Source organism: Falco biarmicus, chromosome 20, assembly GCF_023638135.1.
Source record: "Falco biarmicus isolate bFalBia1 chromosome 20, bFalBia1.pri, whole genome shotgun sequence".
NCBI lineage: Eukaryota > Metazoa > Chordata > Aves > Falconiformes > Falconidae > Falco > Falco biarmicus.
The window spans coordinates 2,281,197-2,301,208 of record NC_079307.1 but is presented as its reverse complement, the minus strand read 5'-3'; the positions used below and the strand labels follow the sequence as shown (position 1 = coordinate 2,301,208).

The 20,012-nt window shown below is 54.6% G+C and overlaps 1 protein-coding gene across 7 annotated transcripts in view; it reads right to left on the bottom strand.

The window, feature by feature from the left end:
* The window catches only part of LOC130141715 (protein CEPU-1), a 361,301-nt gene that overhangs the window by 5,633 nt on the left and 335,656 nt on the right, over positions 1 to 20,012 (bottom strand). For all 7 annotated transcript variants that reach the window (XM_056322849.1, XM_056322843.1, XM_056322847.1 and 4 more), the window contains 3 exons: positions 3,024 to 3,158; positions 2,194 to 2,314; positions 237 to 388 (listed from right to left, as the gene is read on the bottom strand). In XM_056322849.1, the coding sequence (XP_056178824.1) occupies positions 237 to 388; positions 2,194 to 2,314; positions 3,024 to 3,158 (408 nt within the window). The remainder of the gene's footprint in view (positions 1 to 236; positions 389 to 2,193; positions 2,315 to 3,023; positions 3,159 to 20,012) is intronic.

The window sequence follows — 20,012 nt, the reverse complement described above, 5'->3', positions numbered from 1 at the left end:
CCCAGTGCCAAACAACTCCGAACAGTGGCAGACATGGGACCCAAATCAGGAGGTAGGTTTGGAAGCTTTCCACTTTCCCTGGGCTCACCACGACCCACACGCTGGGGCAGAAAGGATCAGCGGCAAATGCACATCACCCTTAAAAACCAAGGGAGACCTTTCCCGTGCCTCTCACATCGGTGGTCTCGCAGTTAAGCTGTGGCCCCTCCCCAGCCGGCTCCCTCAGCCCTACTCACCGTAGAGGATCATGCTGGCGTTGGTGTTTCCTAGCTGATTGGAGGCTACGCAGGTGTAGTTGCCATAGTCCTGCTCGGAGACGTTGAAGAAAGTCAGTTTGGAGAAGAAGGCTTTGTTCTCCACTTTTAGTCCTTTCTGTCCTTCAGCCAGCCTGGGAGAAAAGCAGAATGGGAGAGGGTCAAGGGGACGGTGTCGGGAGGAGAAGCGCCTGCTGTTTTCCATGACCTGCTATCCTGTGGTCCTGCCTACAACCAGGGACATTGAGCTGGGGGGAAAGAAAGGGCGCGAGCAGGGAGAAAGGAAGGTATTGGGGGAGAGGTGGCAGATGGACACTGCTCTGCTGCGTCTCTTCCCTTAGCTGCCACCCTACACCGTCCCCATGCTGCTCAGAGGCATCCTCACAGATGCAGTCGCTGCTGAAGGGGTCGCGTTGGGGCTTGCCAAATGCCGTGCGGGGGGAGGGATGCTCACACACCCAGGGAGGGTACCTAGGAACAGCTTCCCACCCAACAGAGGAGCCTGGCTTCCCTCTCGCATTGGCCTTGAGGGCTCCTCGGTCCTCTGTGGGATGCCTTCTGGTACCTTCCTCTTCCCTAACCCCTGCCAGCTCCCTGCGTGCCCCTGACGGGTGCTGGCAGCCAGCACAGGCAGCAGACGCTGCAGCAAACACCTTTGGGGGCACCCAAATGCCAGCGCCGCACGGTGTGGAGGCATTCCTGGGCTGGCACAAACGCTGAAGCATTAACCAAGTGCTTTGACTTCCCTGAACTGATGTCCCCTTCCCGCTCCGCTCCTGTGGCTCTTTTATTTGCTAATTCCTCCCGGGAGATGCCAGATCTCCATTATCACCCCTGCTGGGCTCCGGCTGCCGATCCGGGCGGGCTGAGCCCACTCCTGCCGCTGCTTCTTGGGCTCTCGTGATCTGACCTAATTCTGAGCGAAGCCTTTCATCTGCCATGCAAACATCCGCTGCTTTGTACACTCCGCCTGCTCCTTTCCTCCTCAAACGGGCAGGGCGGGCGGCCCCAGCCTCCTCTCTAGCTTCTGTAGCATCTTTTTCAGCTAAAACATGCCTCCTTATTAAGTGACCTGCGTGTCTCGTCCTGTGTTTGCCTACACCACGGCCCTTCTGGGCTTCCCAGGGAGAAGCAATGCAAAAAAAAACGTTAGAAAAACTTGGCCTGGGTTTCAGAGACAGATATTTGCTCCAGAGTGGGGAGGCTACCCTGGGCTGCGCTGCTCCCTGCCACATCCCCATGCTGCCGCTTTGGCAGGACACAGGAGCTGCCACTTCCCTTAAAAAGGCGACTTTCAGCCCAGTGCTGGGCAGGCTGTCCCTGAGGCATAGCAAACCCTGCCTCTCAGCTGACACCACATTTCTTTTGCCTTTCCAAGAGCAAGGGGCTGACGCTGCCTTCTGGCCAAAGTGTTTAAATAGATGACAGGGGTTTCATCCGCTCCTAAGTGCTTGGATTTGTGCTGCCAATATCACTCTTGGCCGTTATGCTTCACCCAAGCGGGGATTTACAGTGAGACGGAGTTAAAACGGAGGCACGGGCAGCAGCGATCCTGCCTGCGCTGCCTACCCAGATGGAGGCCAAAACCAGTCTGGCTGAAAGAGGCTCCGGGAAAAATCCCCCCCTTCAAATACCCCTCGTCTATTTTCCACTGCGTAGACAGCGCTGAGTTAAATATAAAGCCCTGGCCTGCTTTGAATAGACGCTGAGCTCCTGCTGCAAGCGGCAGGTACTGTGATGCCACCCGCCTGCCGAGATGCCCAGATCAGCCTCCGATAAGCACGACCCACTGTTGTCAGAGAGGCCCTGCCCTGGCACCCACACCCGGCTGGCACCGAGGGCTGTCGGGGATTCGACCGGTTACCGCAGCCCCGTTGCCCAAGCTGCAGCTTGCACGGGGCCGGTGTGTGCCCCCCTGTTTTGCTCCCCGGGCTCTTACCGCTTATCGTCTTTGTACCACTGGAAGTCGGCGGAGGGGACGGCGGAGGCTTCGCACAGCAGGATGCCCTTCTGCCCCACTGGTACCCCGGTGCTCTTCGCATCCGAGATGTACGGCGGGTCTGCGGGGAAGAGGGGAAGCCTGGGGTCAACACCCAGTAGTCTTTGGCCATCCTACCCCTTCCCCTCGCTCTACAAGCTCCCTTTTCTTTTCCCACACTTAGGGAGGAGCCCAAGTCATCTCTGAGCCTGTGCCCAGCTCCTGCTGCTCCGGCGTTGCTGTTCCAGGGGTTTTCCGGCTCTTGGGGGACCCCCACACTGCAGCCCAGTGAGGGCTCCTCCAAGGACTGGAGCCCCCCAGCTCTTGGACACCACGTGTGCCCCTGTGCTAACCCCAAGCAGCTGAAGGGGTGGCCAGAAAGGGCTTTAGGAGGGTCTTCACCTCTGCCTGAGCATGAAAAATGCTGCTTTCTTCTTCACGCTTTGGTTTTTTTCTCTCTCATTTTTTCTAAAGGAAAAAAATTCCTGTTTACTGCTCACTTCTCTCCTTTCCCCGGAGGTTATCACCACAGCATCTCACCATGGGCGGAAAACCCAGGTTGATGGAGACAGCTGAGGAGGAGGTGGTGGAAAAAAATGGAGCTCCAAAAGAAGGGGAAAAAAGGGCAAAACACCACCTGCTCAGAAAAACTGCTGCAGCCTCTCTCACTCTGGGGCTTGAAGGCTGCGTTTGCCCTGCTTCCCACCGCTGAAGTCCCATCTCCTCGTGGGGCAGCACGGTGACCCGCTCCAGCCCCGGCCCCTGTCCCTGACAGCCCCCAGGCTACTCACAGTTGACGGTGACTTTGACTCGCTGGACGACGGGCGCTGCCACGTCGTTGGAGGCGCTGCACTCATACTCGCCCGACTGCTCCCGCGTGATGCCTGTGATCTCCAGGTACTCATCCTCACTGATGAAGCCCACGGCTGCAGGGGTTAGAGGGAGAGGGTCGTGAGTGATGGGGCGGCACAGCAAACCTGTTCCCACCAGACAGTCACCACCTGTGACCGTGTCACACTGTCCTAGGGCACCCAGCCCTGGCACGCCCATGTGCCTGTGCCCCACCATCTCAAGAAAACCCCTGTCAGAAAAGTGCCTGCAAGCACGGGACCCCTGCGGTGGCCCCAGCCCCACCGAGAGCATCACTTGCTGGAGATCAACATCCCCAACATGCGCAGAGTGGGCACAGTGGTCCTTGCCAGACCTGCACCCTGCTAGAATGACCCGAAACCACCTCTCCTTGGCATCCTGCGCATGCCATCCTCCTGCTGGGAGACACCGCTGGGCTCACTAGCTCCACACAGACCCCCCTCTCCAGTTTTTCAGCTTCAGTTAATTCCCAGCCGGTTATTCCCATTAGCTGTGGTGCCAACATCTCCCTTTAGCTGAAACGCTCTGCCCCTGTGCCGCTCCAGGCTCATTTCTGTGCTCCCCGTGGGGGGGGGGGGCCACACTCACCCCCCTCTCCCCGCCTGGGCTGCAGCACAGCTTCTGCTTTTGCTGAAAGCCGGGCAGATGTGATCCGTGGCCCTTCCTTTTGTCTGGCATCTTATCCCCCCCCCCCCCCCCTTCCTTCCTTGCAAGAGCCTGCTTCACTTTGAAGCACTCCTGGAAACCCACGGTGCCTGGCTGGCGAGGCACAGGTGCTGGGCCATGATACTTCTCCAGCTTGACGGAGATTGCAGCTTTACAACAAATGCAGAGTTAAATAAAGAAACCCGGCAATTAGGACACGTCCGCTAAACAGCCTGGAGAAATGCTGCTTGCTGCCGAACAAACGGCACAAGTAGGTTTTCAACAGCCCCCGAACGGGGATAACTTCTCCCGTCCTTTCGTTTACATCTCCCCGTCGGATCTTGCGCAGCCGAGATGCTGTAATTACTGTGCGAGGCATCTCTGAGACCAGTGTCACACTTAATATTCCTATAAATTTTAAACGGTAGTCCTTGGTACATATGTGTGGCAATTGGTGTCATATTTTAATTAGGCTTGCCCTACACCATCTGAAATTAATAATAGCTCGAATTACCAGTGTAATTTATAAATTAACATTGCTGCAGCATTAGGAAATAAATTAGCTCTGGACAGCTGTTTCTGGGAGTGAGTGCCAATGGCAGAGAGGCCAAGCGCAGGTCCCCGGTCCCCAGGGGATGCAGCGAGCTCGGCCACTGGACCCGGGTGATGCTGCGCTTGCCCTCGCTTCCCACCCGGCTACCGCGTCTCTGCACTAGCGCGACCCGATGGGCCACGGCTCACCGTGCTTGGCCAGTCAACCGTACGCACCTTGCTTCTAACAAATGCATGCAAAATATACACACGGGTGGCTTCCGTTGGGGCGCACGCTGTCTGCATCCCACCGGCTGATACTTTTATAGCATCTCTTCCCACCGCCCATAAATAGTGAGCGTGGTCACACGCCACCGCTCGCCAAAGTGGCCGTCTGGAAAGCACGTGTACATGGGGGTTTGCATGCAGGGCCCCAAGCCAGCGCCGATGCCATTTCTGTAACGCCCCTGCACAGCTCGACACGGCGAGCTCCTGCAGCAAGCACCCCAGGCACCCGCTGGGATCCCGCTGCTGCAATCTCAGGTGCTGCTCTTGTCAGCTCAAACCAGTGCAAATATGCTCAGGGTGTAATGAAATCACACCCTGGCTCCCCCCTGCACCGGCACTTCTGCACGGTGGTCCCAGGACTTTGCACCTCCACTGCTCTCTCGCACACATGCACACTCACCGGCTGAACCGAGGACCCCGTGCACACACATGTGTGCATCCCACTATCCCAGGCTGACCTAACTGGGAAGGCAGCTCCGTGCTGCCCCATGAACTATGGAAAAGGAGTTTTCCCGTGCAACCCGCCGTGATGACTTGCTGACATCCACCCGTGCCGAAATTCCCACCCGAGTGGCTCACGGTCGAAACCACTGAGCTCATCAGTACTTAGCACAACTGAAGGGTAAGATATGAAGGCGTTACCCTAAAATCGATATCCTTTGGAGGCACACAAATTGCAGCGTTACATCCACCGGGCCTGCAGCACTGTGAGCTGCAAAAAAGGAAAGGGGGGGGGGGGGGGGGGGGGGGGAAGATCCCTTTTACAGCTGACCTAGAATCAGCTTCTCTGTAGCACAGCGCTGCCTGCTGATAAAATAACGACACAGCCGGTGGCCTTCAGATGCTCCATGCACAAATCTGACTCCAGTTTGTGCAACGGCTCAGATAACACTGTGCTTCCAAACTAACCAAAGGCTCTTCCCCGAGCGTGCCGGAGCCGGCTCGCACATGGCAAGAATTAGCCCTCACCATAGCCAGGCTGTAGCACGCATCCCCAGTTTGATCTGGGAGCACAGCAGCTCGAGTGTGTTTCATTACCCAGCAAAAGACTTCATTAAAGTAACTGCGAGGGTCAGCTTTCCACCTGCAAAAGCTCAGGAAATTGAGAGATGAAGGCTTCCTCTGTGCCTGTGTAGCGCTGGAGTCTGAGATACGTGCGTGGTAATCGGCTGGCAGAGAGGCAGAGCACAGAGAGTTCAGGGTTGCAGGGCCCGGAGTGTTTCACATTGGCAATTGCAAGATTTTGGCTACAGTCCATCGACTCTGGCATGCAGAGCCCACTCCCAACTGAAACGGGATGCTTGGAGCTGAAGCTGATGCCTGCTTTTGGCCTGAGCGTGACCTGGTATTACTTGTGCTCAGATTACGACGACAGTGTTAGGGAGATTGTCCCTGCTACGGGCTCTGGCCAGATCCTGCTTCCTTAGTGCCAGCCTCAGCATCGCAAGGATGCTGGGCGGGTAAGGAATTGCCCGGATGGTCACACTCAAAGAGTTGAGACCCCAGCTGCAGCACTGCATCCAGCTCTGGGATGCGTAAGGCCATGGAGCTGCTGGAGCAGGTGCAAAGGAGGCCGTGGAGATGATCAGAGGGTTCAAGGGGAAGTGCTCAAGGCCAGGCTGGATGGAGCTTTGAGCAACCTGTTCTAGTGGGAGGTGTCCCTGCCCATGGCAGGCAGGTTGGACTAGGTGATCTTCAAGGTCCCTTCCAACCCAAACCATTCCATGATTCTATGAATAAGGTGACATGAAGGATCCCTGCCTCGAGGGCATTGCTTCACACAGGCAAAGCTGGCCACGCCAGGTGACAGGGACACTTGCTGTGTTCCCTTGTCCCCTCCTGCACAAGGAGCTTTGCAGGAAAACCGGGTCCATAAAGCCACTTTGCTGCCACCTGCGCTGCCAGATCTGTGTCAGCCAAGGGGCAAAGGCACGGACCGAGAGTAATTGCCCAGCCGCTCGGCTCCCTGGCCTCTGCAATTTTGCCTATTTATAATGGGAAGTCTTGTTGATAGTTGGACAAATCTCATTCATTAGTGACTGCCAGGAATGGAAAAACAAATAGATGGGACCCAGGGAGCAGGGCCAGGGTTAAGCAAACACAATCTGTGAGTGCAGACCTTGCTTTACAGAAGGCAACAGGGTGACCATGTCACCGTGGCTGCTTGGGTCCCCTGGGGCTGGCAGGGCACGGGAGGGACATTTATCCACATGCCGGGTTGCATGCTTTGGGTGAGGCTCAGTTCCCCGGGCTTAGGAGCGAGGCAAGCCCAAGCTGATGTTTTGGATGGGGGTTATTTCTCCAACCAGCCTCACATACATCAGGCCCTTTCGGATGGCGCTGTGGTCCTCCCCCTGCTTGCCCGAGGCTGGAGCTAGAGCAACGCACTAGTGGGAAGCAGGGCAAACCCAGCTGCCACGGCCCCTGCCTCCGAAAGCACCTGGAGCTTGGGGATGCTCAGGGCAGGGCTGGCCCAGTGCACCACATCTCCAGGAGCTCCCCCAGAGGTACCAGTCCTTCCCCGCCTGAGTTGATGGTGGGAACTTTTCACAGCTGTCTCTGCTTGAGCACAATTAGGAGCTGAAATATTGCAGGAATTAATGGGAGAGCTCTCTCATCTCCTCGGGAGCTAGAAAACCAGCACAGCCAGCACCCATCATTATTATTATTAATACTAATAATATAATACAGGCCAGAAATGGAACAGCCACGGACTAGGTAAAAGCGTAATCCTTGCTCATCAGCCGAGGATGACAAACTAACCCAGCGCGAGCCGGGGAGATGGAAAACCAGAGCCTGAATCCACTTGCTCGGTGAACGGGAGCCACGCACAGACCACCACGCACGACTTAGGACTTGCTCTGTAACACTGCAGATCTCCATTAAAAAAAACCTCAGGGCAGGGGAAGCGTGAGCCAAAAGGAGCAAGGGGGAAAACTCAGCCCAGAGTTGCAAAATAGCCAAGACAGATGCGATGCACAATAAATAGCCCACGCCACAACCAGAGCCGGGGAGCTCGGCAGCGTTTGGCATGGCGCTTGGGAGCCTCCAGCCAGAGATGGCCACGTGCCACAGCAGCGAGCAGCCCCAAATACAGAGGTATAAATAACTTCGCTTGGTGCAGGTAAACCACTGTGGGGACGTTGGAGAGATTGCCATCGGCACAGCAGCAGCCGCTGCCACGCGTTGCAAGGTCCCTGGCACAGGGAGCATGGCTGTCACAGCGGTGGAGCGGCCACGGAGGCGAGATCCTGGCCTGGCACAGAGCACCCAGGCAGAGCAGAGCCAAGAGATGGCAAAGCTGCCGCTGGGGTCCCACACTGTGCGGCTGCGACGAGGTGCCTCATGCAGCCATACTCATCCCTCCTTCCCTTGCTTCTCTTCATTTTCCCAGCCCGACTTGTCTCCCTTCTGCCTCCTCCCACCCTTTTACTTCCATTGAGCCTCTGACAAGATAATAACTCACCAGAACGTGAACACATGTTCCCAAATTAATTACATGCCACTGTCCCTTGGCTCACCATTACAGCCATGTTCAGGTCTCTAGGACACGTTGCTTAGAGCTTTCCCTGGCTGAATGCTGCCCGTGATGCCATTAAAAAAGCTTCGCTGAACTGGGAGCAAGGTACCGCTCCCTGCCGCAGCATCCTGCCAGCGCCCCGTGGCACACTGCGTGCGGCAAGCGGCACAGCCACCGTCCCTGCTTCTGGGCCCTGTGCTCGCTCCCGAGAACCACAGCTGCTGTCCCCGTCCCTGCTCCGAGCCATGTGGCATGTCGTGCCAACCAGGCAGCACGGCATGCAGCACCCAGCAGCAACGGCGTATCTTTCATGCTGCCACGTGCCTGTACCAACTCCCTGCACCTCGGGATCAAGGCCAGCTAGCCCAGCCACCCCAGGCTGTGATATTTCCACCTCCAAAACTCAAAGACGCAGCCTCAGCAATTATCCTGCAGTGGGTTTCATCTCTGGATGCCCAAAATCCCAGGGCTGGTCCCGAGGTGCTACCCTGCCTGCTACACCGTGCCGCTGCATTTTCTGGGCACCGATCCTACTAGCCAGGATCGGCTGGAGAAGGAGAATATTTTATGGAGATAATTTTATTAAAATGTTTACAACAATGCAGATATTGACATCTTGCTTCAATCAATAGCACAATTTATTGTCCTTCAAGGTGAACATTAAGCCAACTGCCCATTAGTCAATATTTACCTCCAAGGTCTATAAATCTTTATACGGGCTTCAGCGGATGTTGACAGCGGCTGATTCCAGATAAGTAAAAGTAAGAGCGTGAAACATTGCTCCTTTTGGAGGTGAAATAGTAACTAGTTAATTACAGTCCCTACAGCAATTCTGAACTATCAATTTATGGCTACTTCTGGCAATAAAAATTAACATCACGCAGACTCCTGGCTCCAAGTGACGCGCTAAACCCAAGAGCCATATATTTCAAACGTCACTCTGATGCGGTAGTGATGGCCATCCTATAACAGTTTATAGTAAATAAATAAAACACACAAAGGTAATAAGAGCAAATTGTCGGCACCCGAGACCTGCTTCACCTCTCCTCTGTGTGGCAGCGGGCGGAAAAGCGCGGGGCGGGTGATTTAGTAGCATCGCGCGGGCAGCTCGACTCCTGGTGTGCAGGGAAGGTGGTGGGGGAAGGAACACTCCAAACGTGAGTGCTCAGAGCAGGCACCACACAGCCCCAGGTATGGGGGTAAAAAAGAGCTGAGGCTGCCTCCAGCACATGCCCTGGCCAAAGACGGGGGAAACATCTCCTTCACCTCATATTAACCAGCATTTACTCGCTCCTGACCGCTCAAATCACACCTAGGGAACAAAGTTCAGGCGTTTCTAAAATTCCCTTCCCCATTTTTGTTTGATCAGGCAAATGACACCGGCGAGGGCAGCTTCCCCTCCATGCACCCCCTTCTTTCCAACTCCCCGGTTGCAACTTAACGCCGCCACGCTCCAGAGGAGAAAGATTGGGGGTAATTAACCTGCTTGAAATCATCCACAGCAATCATTACAGGAATGATTTTTTTTAAGATTACCCTATCGACCCAGGCAAGCACGGCATGCTCCTTCCTCTCGTGAATATTACATCCCTGTACCGCAGGCTCCAGCCCATTTCCATCTGCGCCCCCCCTTAGAGGAGGGACCCCTTTAGACAGCACACGGCAGGTACGGGGTGTGAACCCCCGCTTCTTCATTCTTCACAAGCCTTCAGAAGAAGGACCGTAATCCCAGAAAGAGGCACACAGCATATCAGAGACGGCGTTGCACTTACACAGGGTCAGGTCTCTCTCTTTTTGAAGTTTCCCGTCGACAAGGAAAGAAATCTCTCCTCTTACATGTTTTTCCATGTTAATTAGCATGTTTCCGTGGCCTGATGTTGTGCGAAGCCCCAGGGGACGGTGCTCTCGCTGCCTGGCTTCGGTGCGGCGCTTGCGGCACTCAGAGCTGCGGGAGCTTTGCAGTAGCTCCCTTGGCTGCTGCAGCCTGGGGTCCCTCCTCATCCTCACACCCCAGGGGTGGTGAGCATCACCAGTTGTGCCTGGTATCACCACAGGGAGAGGAGACATCCCATTTTCCTTCCTCTTACCCTTAATTAAATTGGCTTTGGCAGAACTCTCACAGGCAATTTTGCTTTGTGCCCTCATGCATAGCAGCACAGGCTGCGAGGGAGGGGGTGGCCAGTGCCCAGCACTGCACCGAGGGCTCCCAACGCACCCCAGGCAGATGCAAGCTGGGTGATAGATCGATGCTCACCATAAAGTCCTTCTCCTGCAGGGGTGCTGGTGTCCCCTCCTCCCCTGGCATGCAGCAGCCTCTCCTTGTGCATGGCCATGTGGTGCTGCCACTTCTCTTCTCCTTTCCACTGTTTTGAGCATAATGGGGAGCTGACGGTGCCTTGCATTTTGCCGTGAGATGTGATGGAGGACCCTCCCAGGCACAATTTTGGGCTGATGTGAGGAGAGGTGACTATTTCTGAAGCCCCGTCTCCCATGACTGTGGGGACAGGACACAGGGATTTCGCCAGGTACCCTCCAAAAGCAACTGCCAACCAAGAGCCATCTCGAAGGCTGAAGCTCTGCAGCCTGCTGGCAAACCTCCACTCTCTGCTGCCAGGGAAGATGTTTTCTTCAACTTCTCGTGCCACTTGGAACTAGATCTGGGGCAGGACCCACATTTGTGGCTACATTTGCTCAGTGCACCTGCAGTCAGCCCCGAGACCACACTTGGGGCTGGCATATCCTACAACAACTCAAATATTTAACTCTTAAATGGGTGTACGCAACACAACTCACCAGGCACTTGCAACTTGCAGAGACCCTCCAGACGCCACCGCATCACCTGCTGCTGGTCACCCAGCCTGTATTCACAGCCTATAGCCTACATTCACCACCCATGCCATAGACAGCCAAAGCAAGGCCCAGGGAGCCAAAACACAAGGGGGCTTCCCTGGCACGGCCACCTCGCCACCGTGCCTTGTGTTCAGGGCCAGACCTCCCACACAAAGCTGTGCCGCAGCGTGCCGGGGTGCCTGCTTGGTCCGCTCATCCCGCCGGTGCTGCGCCACGCACCTGAGTCGGTTGAGCCGCCCATTATAGCACCATTGTGAAGAGTTTTTAGCTTAAAAGTCCTTGAAAGTTTCCCACTGTGACTCGTCAAACAAGATCTTTTTCACTTTTCCTCTCTTCTCCGCTAACAATATTTATACTCATTTCTTTTATTGAAATCTATCTGCCGCCTGTTCTATTAAAGCCACCTGAGTGGCAGCTCCTATTCTCTGGGAGCCCGCAGCCCATCTATTCTCCAGACAATGAGGTACAAGCAGTCTATCTTCTATTGTGCTTCCCGGCCTTCGGCTCTCAAATCTTCCATCTCAAAAAGGCATGTCAGAGACGCCTCCATGCAAAAGATTGGAATCCCGGGCTGCACGGGGGCTTCCCAGCACCAGCCGGGCTCAGCGCCCTCCCTCTCCGGGTGAGCATCTCTGGGGAGATGCTGCTGCGGTACCTGTGATCCCTTGGGGATGCTTCTCCCCCATCCCCTGCGCACCACAAGTTGTCCTTAAATGCGGTTCGTTGCCGTCAGGCGGCAGCTGCACACGCACAGCTCGCTGCTGCCGGGATGTTTGCACGCCTCAGACAACTTATTTGTTACCGGGAATAAAAGAGAAGCATTAAACCCTTTGTTTGGAAGAAGTAGTTCCTTGGGAAATAAAAGGATTATGGAAATTAATATTTAAAGAAACAAAACAAAACAACTCAGGGACCAACCACCCTTGAACGAGGCTCTAACTCAGGAGCAAACGAGTCGAATGAAGAATGAGCCCTTTTATTTCGGCGCAAAGGAAAGCCAGGCTAGCTCGGAGACAGCTCGGGGCTCGGCAAACTGGCAGCAACTAGCCTCAGCCTCTCCCAGCCCCTGCCTCCTCCCAGGGTGCTGGTAAGGATGCCAAGCCCCAGGAAAAGGTCCACTCGGCACGTGCCACCCCATTAGAGCAAATTAGCAATGGCTGCAGTTCACCACGCACCTAAGTGGCGTCAGAACTGTAGCAAAGATGGGTGTAGGTCTCATCAGAGCACTGCTTTTCTTAATGATACCCACGCATCACCACAAGCACGGAGCCGAACAGCTTCCTCCTCGGCCCTTGGGGTCTACCTGCTTGGATCCAAGGTGGTGGCACCGGGAGGGACGGATCACCCAGAGGAAAGGTTCAGCAGAGGCTGTGACCACCACCAAGCCACCTCCCACGCAGCTTTTCTGCATCCTCGCAGGAACGCATGCAAAAGGCACATGAAAACCAAATACTGAGGTTCCCACGGAGCCAAGCCCTCTCCAGAGAGTTACCGAGGACACAACTTCTCCCAGCAGCTCCGTGCTTCTGCTCGAGCACCAGCGCTGCTCCCGGGGCACCCGAGCCGCTCTTCCTCCCATGCTCTCTCCTGCAGCCAGACCTTAATGAGCCACCCAACAAGAAGTCTACTCTCCATTCTCTCCTTACTCCTTCTGCCTCCCCGCGATTTTTTCTCTGTTGCCGCTTGCAAGGTGAGAGAGGACAGCGTCGCCAGAATGAAAGATTCTCCTGCGTGCCCTCTCCCAGCAGCGGCCCTAATTCATTTTTCATGGCCCCTTGCAGTGACAAAAGCCGCTGCTTCTCTCTTGTAAGCGTGCGCCATGCAATAAGTCAAAGCTGATGTGCATTTTCCCCCTGGGTGTCGAAGCTGTGCTTTTGATTTAATTTGTCCTGTTGTTTGGCTCTCAGCCTTTGCCGGTGAGTTCCTTTGGAGAGGCGGCAAGGTAGGGCCCCATACGTGCGGAGGGGCTGCCTGACAGATGGGGTACAGTGGGTAGTGCTTAACTAATTTGCTGCAATGATACCAAGATGTTGGAGAGTGACAGATGCTGCCGGAGAAAATCGCTCAGACAAACACGCGCATCCTGTTTGCGGGAGCACTGCTCCTCGATTAAATCCTGTTGCAACTTGGCTTTCCTGGAGCCCGGCCCATTTCTGGCAGCTTTGTCCCCGTCTCTAGGAGAAGCTGTGGTGCACAAGGCTTGGTGAGGAGAGAGGCGGCTCAGGGTAACACCAAGAAATGAGGTGCTCCTGCCTGCTGTTTGCAGAAGTTTTGCAAAGCACCTGAAAAAATGTCATGGGGCTCCCCGGCTGGGAGATCCACCACATCCCCTACGTGCAACCAGCATTGCTCTGCAGGCGAGAGCATATTCCTATCCCCTGCCAAACTCCAGGCACCCCGCTTTCCTCCGGATTTGTCTGAAAAACAGCTGCTGGCAGCCAGGACCGTAGGGTCCCTCTGGCTGCAAATTTAAACCCAAAGGCTTTCTCCGTAGGACAAGCTCTTAAGAAGCAATTGCAATCCAAAGCGTTAAATGGCTGTAACCACAGTTAAGCTGTATTTCAGCCGCATTAAGAAAATATCCCTAGGATGGGAAGCAAGTGGCATAATGGCATTAGAGTGAAAAAATAAGCGTCAAGTGCTGGCTAAATCCAGCCTCAGTGCTGGCAAGAAGTCATGGGGATCTGGGAAAGTTTCCCTTCTCCCCGCGTATCCCTGCAGGCGGTTCCCAGCAAGCCCGGATGCCATCGCTGCCACGGCTTTCTGCAAATTTGGGATATTTTCCTTCTCTCCTCTTCCTCTGGGGATCCCACGACCCTTCTTCACCCCCCAGAGCCATCTGAATCATGGCAGGGTGAGACCCGCTGTCGCCTCTCCATCATCTTTAGCCCGTCTTTATTTTTTCAGACACGCTATTTTCCAGCCCAGTGGCCTTGCTCTGTCCCTCGTGTTTTATGGCACTGATGTCTCCATTTCTGGAGGATCATTCGCAATACTGCAGCTTATTGAGAGAAGCTGGGGGAATGCATGGGCGGTGAGATGGATGGGCTTGGCACAGCCAGGGGGCTGTGGGGGGCTGGCAAGGATGCTGTGAGCCTGGCGAGGAGAGATGGGGAGCGGAGGACCACGCCAGGCATTGCAGGGATGGGTGACACTGGCCCCTGGGCATTGGGAACAGGGGGACTGGAGCCAGGGCTGACTACCTTGTTGGAGCCCACCATCCCCTCTCCAGGCCTCCTGTGAAGGTACCAGCCCTGCTACGGGTGCTGCGAGGGCAGCGAGAGGCATTGCTCTGCAAGGGAAAAGCCATTTTAAATAACAGCAGCGTATCACAGGAAGGGGAAAAACCCATGGGCTACGGTATTGCTCTGACTTTAAATTATACTGTAGGAGAATAAAAATAAAAGAGAGGAAGACAGAGAGAGAGAGACCAGGAGGAAAAAGAATTGCCATTGTTTTACCAAGCAGATGGGAAAGTTCAGGGGATCAGAAAAAGACTATTATTATCTTGACTCAACCAAGGGAAGATGGGAAAGGAAGAGGCTTTTTTTTTTTTTTTTCTTGCAGTGAGGAATGCCGTGGCAGAAGTCATTTCAGCAAAGAGTCAGAAGGAAATGGTGCCATCAGCTCCAGGCAGCACCCGAGTTATCCCCACGGCTTGGGCACACTGCCAGGGTTTGGCCTGTTGTCCCCTTCCCCCCGGCAGTGCCGCTGCATCACACACAGCTATCACAAGGACAGGGCGGTGGGCAGGGGAGAGGTAACTGGGGTGCACATCCCTCACCGCCTCCAGCTGCAGCAGTCTGCCAGATGTGCCGCCAGATGTGCGTGCTGCCAGTGGCATTGCAGCTGTGGGCACCCCTCCGTGGCACCGCCACCCCCGGCAGGGGCTACCTGCCTCCCGCCTGCCCAGCCTCGTGGCTGGCCCACCCACCCCGAGTACCCAAACTCCCGCTGCCCTGCCCCACAGTGACTGTCCAATTTGCTCCAAACCGTTCAAGAACTCACTAAATACACAAAAAAAATCTCTCCACTTCTCCTGCCGGTCATGTAACCACGAGCAGAACATGAGTTTTTTTCCCACCAAATTGATATGACAAGCCCTTTTTCTGCGTGTGCAACGGTGCCTGCAACTCCAGGGCTCTTCACTGCTGGTCTTTAGCGTGGTCCAGGGCAGTCGAGCAGCTCCGGCTCGCGAGCACGTCTCAGCTCCCTGCCCATACAAGCGCAGCGGTGTTTCTCAGCCTCACCAGAGACAAGGAAACTCTCTTTCTACCTGTGATCAGGCTAGGGGAAAGGCACAGCTCCAAAGCCCGGGGCACTGGCCAAGCACAGACACCAACAACCCATTGACAAACCGCAGCAGACACCGGTGCAACACCTTCCCTGCCACGTATCAAGGTCACGGGACAGGGAAATAAGGAGGTGGAGCACAGGTCTGCCCTGGCGGAGCATCCTTCGCCAACCACATCCCTCCTTGCCGCCAGTCTCTTTGCCACTCTCCAGCTTTTCTCCCTTTCCCTCCAGAATATTTTGCACGGCTTCTTTCTCTCCCCTTTCCCTCTTCCTCTCTCTGCCACGTGGTCCTTCCCTCAGTCCCTAGACCTTGCCTTGTCACTTTTCCTTCTCCCACACCCACGTCTCTCCCGCACCCCCGGGATGTGGAGAGGGGCTGGCAACCTGCCCTGCCTAATCCTGCGGCTACCAACTCCTCGGGCACTTAATATTCACGACAGAAAGAAACATTTCACGGCGAATTGGACGCACATTCAACTGGAAATGGAAATTTTATGACTCTTCTCACTCTGCGCCGCAGATTACACCAGCTGAGAAAACATGGAAGCAAATGAACAACCTGTGAACTGTAAAGTATATTAATAATGAAATCACAGCCCGGGAAATGAAGGCTTTATTCTGTTTATATTCTGCTCCATTAATAGAGAGCGCTCGAGCTAGCTCCACCCCATTAGCCGGCACTCTGCACCGAGGAAGAGTGCAAGGATGGTAGAGGAATGGTGGCAGGGGGCAAACCCCTCCTTCCCACTGGGACAAGCTTCACAAGGGCAGGCAAAGCATTTCCTCACGCTGCCTCCACCAACAGACAGTGTGGGCAGGCGAACACGGGGGATGTCTTCAGCCCCGGTGCCATGCCCTGTGCAAGCTCGGCAAGCGGAGTAGATGTTACAAGGGAAGGAAAGGAGCAAATGGCAATGCCAGGGAGAAAGAAAGGCACAAATTTTGGGGGGAATCAGCTCCAACATCACCAGAAGACCCCCAGCAAGATGCCGGCACTAGGAAAACCATCCATGTGTAGCCTCGCAGCGGAGCTGTGCTTCCTCCCTGGGCTGCTCACTCGCATCACCTGCCTGCTGGGGTTTGAGCATCCCCACCACTTCTCCAGGCATCCTTCCCACCCTTCATCACGATGTCCCATCCCTCCAGGGATGGGGGTACCTCATCTGTGCACCTGCAGCCCTGAGGCCATGCTGACGGCTGCAGGAGAGCAGCGGCGGACAGAGCCGGGCTAGCAGGGCTTGGGCAATGAAATATTTCAGTGCTTTTCCCCCACACCCAGCTCTGCCCTTGGTTCGGCAGACCTGGGCCACATGTGAGGTAGCCCAGCCAGGCTCTCTCCTCCCTGAAAACAACTGCGGCAGCTTATGCAAAGCACATCACGGGAGCTAAAACCAGCCGGAGCAGAGTTTTCTATAGCTGAAGCGACCTGGTGTTGACAGAATGGGGACGCGTTTCCACAGCTCAGATTTTTATAATAATACCTCGGGGGAGTCACTGGCAAAGTTTGGCCCAAATATAATTAGTTTGCACAGCTATTAGGGGCTGATAAAAGGTTTTAATTTGTGTGGAGATCTCTCGAATCTCAGACACTCCCATCCCTTGCTCTTCCCCACGCCAGCCGAATGAAAGGAGAGTCCCAGGCAGGGAGCGAGCTGCTAACACAAAGCCACACGTTTACCGGGGAAGGAGGAAAAAGCAGCTCAGTGCCGAAGAAGAGACAGAAAATCTGGTGAGCTGACACTAGCAGCAGTTGGGTTTTGTCCACCTTGTTGCACCACGCCTAAGAATTAACTAACATATTCCCTTCTTCCCACGGTTAGCCGAGGTGCTGCTGGGGATGGAGAAAGGATGCTGGTGTGGGCAATGGTGCCAGTGATGTGAAAATCGCCGTCTCCGCACCAAGCTGGAGCACGGGATGCTTGGGTAGGGAGTGGTAAGGGTGTTATCCCGGGCGATGGGAGAGAATAGAAACTTCCCCGCTGTCCTAACCTGGTCCCACCACCACTTCGTGCACGCAGGGCTGCCAGGATTGTCATGCAAACGGGTCGGCTCAGGAGGAAGAAAAATATATCTCCGATATTAATATGGCTTTGTATGGGGTGCCAGCTCCCTCCTGCTGGGCACCATGGCAGCCCAGATCGGGTCCATTTGCAACACCACAGCGGGTCTCGCCTTTGCAGGAAAGGTAGCCAGCGACTGACGGGATCAGCCAAAGAATAAAACGTGGGGGTGCGGGCAGAGCCGCCCGCTTTTGCCCCCCAGCAGGGCAGCACCACTGCCCACGACAGCGACTGGCCCACCCGCTTCCCCAGGTTGCTGTAAGGAGCTGAGCACGCTCTGCCTCCGGCAAGGAGGGAAAGCGTGACATTGCAAAGCTATGTTTAGGGAATACGCTGAAACCAAGAGGGTTTTTTTCTTCCGCCTTAAGGGAAAGGCATCGCCTCATTTGTAGCTGGTAGGGGTCTTGTTATTTTTGTACTGAGATGCATATTTTAAAGGCAGCTATGCCAAATATGCAAAGAAATCAGCTCACAGAGTTCATTTCCACCATGCGGGGAATCAAAAATATTACTTTTATATATATATACACATGCATACAAGTACATAAACTCCCATTGCTTCAGAAAAGCTGGAGGAACCAGGGTGCATCGGTGGAAGGGAAATGCTAAAAAGAGCTACCCACAGCCAAGCACTTAGCATGTGGCACGCTGTGTTTAAGTCACTCCTTGAAGAAAGCAAAAGCTGGAGCCCATGACGCAATTCCACTGGACCCTGGCTCCTGCTGGGCCAGATCCTGCTCCCACGGGATGGAGATGAGAAGGAGCTTCTCTGATGGAGAAGCTGCTGGCCCTCAGGGAGCTAAATATTCACCCTGCTCCTGGCAGGATCCTGCTGCTGGTCGTGGCACGTGTCCACATGCTTTGCAAGCAACCCCTGGCAATGCCAGCTGCCAGCTTCTCCTTCACCACCACCATGCACAAAACTAAAACTCCTTCACCACCACGACGCACATGAACAAAGCAAGCCCATCTCCAAGTCCAAGAGTGCTGCAACCTATTTCTTTGCACCCCACACAGCGCAAAAGGAGCCAAACCACCGGTGACCCTTTTCCTGGCCGATGTGTCCAGCATGCGCGGATTAAGTGCGCATCAAAACCGGTGGCAGATTTACAGGTTAACAATGATTTAGTAGAGTGCACTGCAGCCAAATTAATGCCGGCTATAATGTAGTTTACCTCATTAAACAATGCACACCAAGATCCTGTCTGTTGTAAAACAATTGGTCTCTGAAGCCTAGTGTTCATCTTCCAGGGTTGCTGGGAGATAATAAATGGGTAATATTCCGGCGATAATGGTAATGGAGTCACGGCTCAGAGCTAATATTATGGCAAAGCAGTAATTATTTCAACAGTAAACAAGGGGACGGTTGAGCTGCCGACAGGATTGGAGCCGGTTGAAATGCTTCAGTTAATTCAGCTGGAGCCCAGGCCTGCAACTGCCTCTTGGAAGGAGGACAAGGTGCTCGGCTACCGAATGAGTCAGCTGAGCCCCCATGAGACGCCCAGCCACCACGAGACTCGGGGAATGCATGCAACAAGGTGAGGTGGGACATGATGGTCAACCCAACCCAACGCCGCAGCTCAGGTGCTCCATCGCGCAGCCACAGTGGGAAGACTCAGCTCCCTTCCCCGAGACACCTCGTGCGTTGGCTCACACCATCTCAAAAGGACAGTGCAGAAGCACAAGACCCAGGATGAACATGGAAGCAGCTTTACACAAACCATCTCTGAGCTGTTTCCCTGTTACAAGGATCAGCAGAGAGCACAGCACTCTCGTCTTAAGTTCATTAGGTGACTTGAGGCAGGGTTAAATGGAGCGATCCTGCAGGATGCTGAGCGGATCGCTGCGAGGGACAAGGCGGCACAGAAGCAGGAGGAGACTTTCCCACCCAAGTGGATCCCCCTTCTCTCTGTCCTTCCCACCTGGGCTCCAGATATGTCCAGCCTACAAATATCCCCTGCCTCCTGTCCAGGGAGGATCCTGGAAAGATGAAGACAACACTCAATGTGCTCAATGGACAAACCTCTGAGAAGGGGGTACGTGTCCCCTTCCTAGGGACAAGCAACTCTTCAAGCTAGACTTTTTTTGCGGTTGCTTGTCCTCCTGTTTTAAACCTCACCAAGAGCCAGAGAGAATCAATATACCCAAATATACCAGACTTCTCCCAGAGTCCCTTCACTGGTTTGCTGCTGATGTATAGACAGATGATCTCATGAGACCTCTGCCACGTTAGGCCACCGTGTCTCATCTATCTTAAGTGCATATATGAGCTGTGATTACTGCTGCGTCTCAGTGCCTCATGTCTTGAATGTATTTATCCCCTCATCGGTCCTGCGAGACAAGGGACTGCTATTGTACCTCTTCCAGAGGGGACACGAAGGAACGTGGAGGTTAAATGGAGTGATCACAGAGGATATCCGGAACGTGGCAATGTCAGGATCCTCCCAGCATCTCCCCCGTCTCGTGCCTTTGCCTTGTGAAGCACCAAAGTGGCACCTACCCCACAAATCACAGCTCACTCAGCTCAGGACTCCAGCTCCGCACGGGATCTAGCTTTCAGCACCCAGCCTAATCCTGAGATTAACGAGGGATTCCTGCTATAAAGACCTCTCGATCAGACCTCTCATGAGTAAATACACCAGCAGGCCAAACCGTAATGTTTTTCTACCCTGGCAGCCGCTGTCTTAAGCCTTACACCGGAATCCATCATACTACAGCAA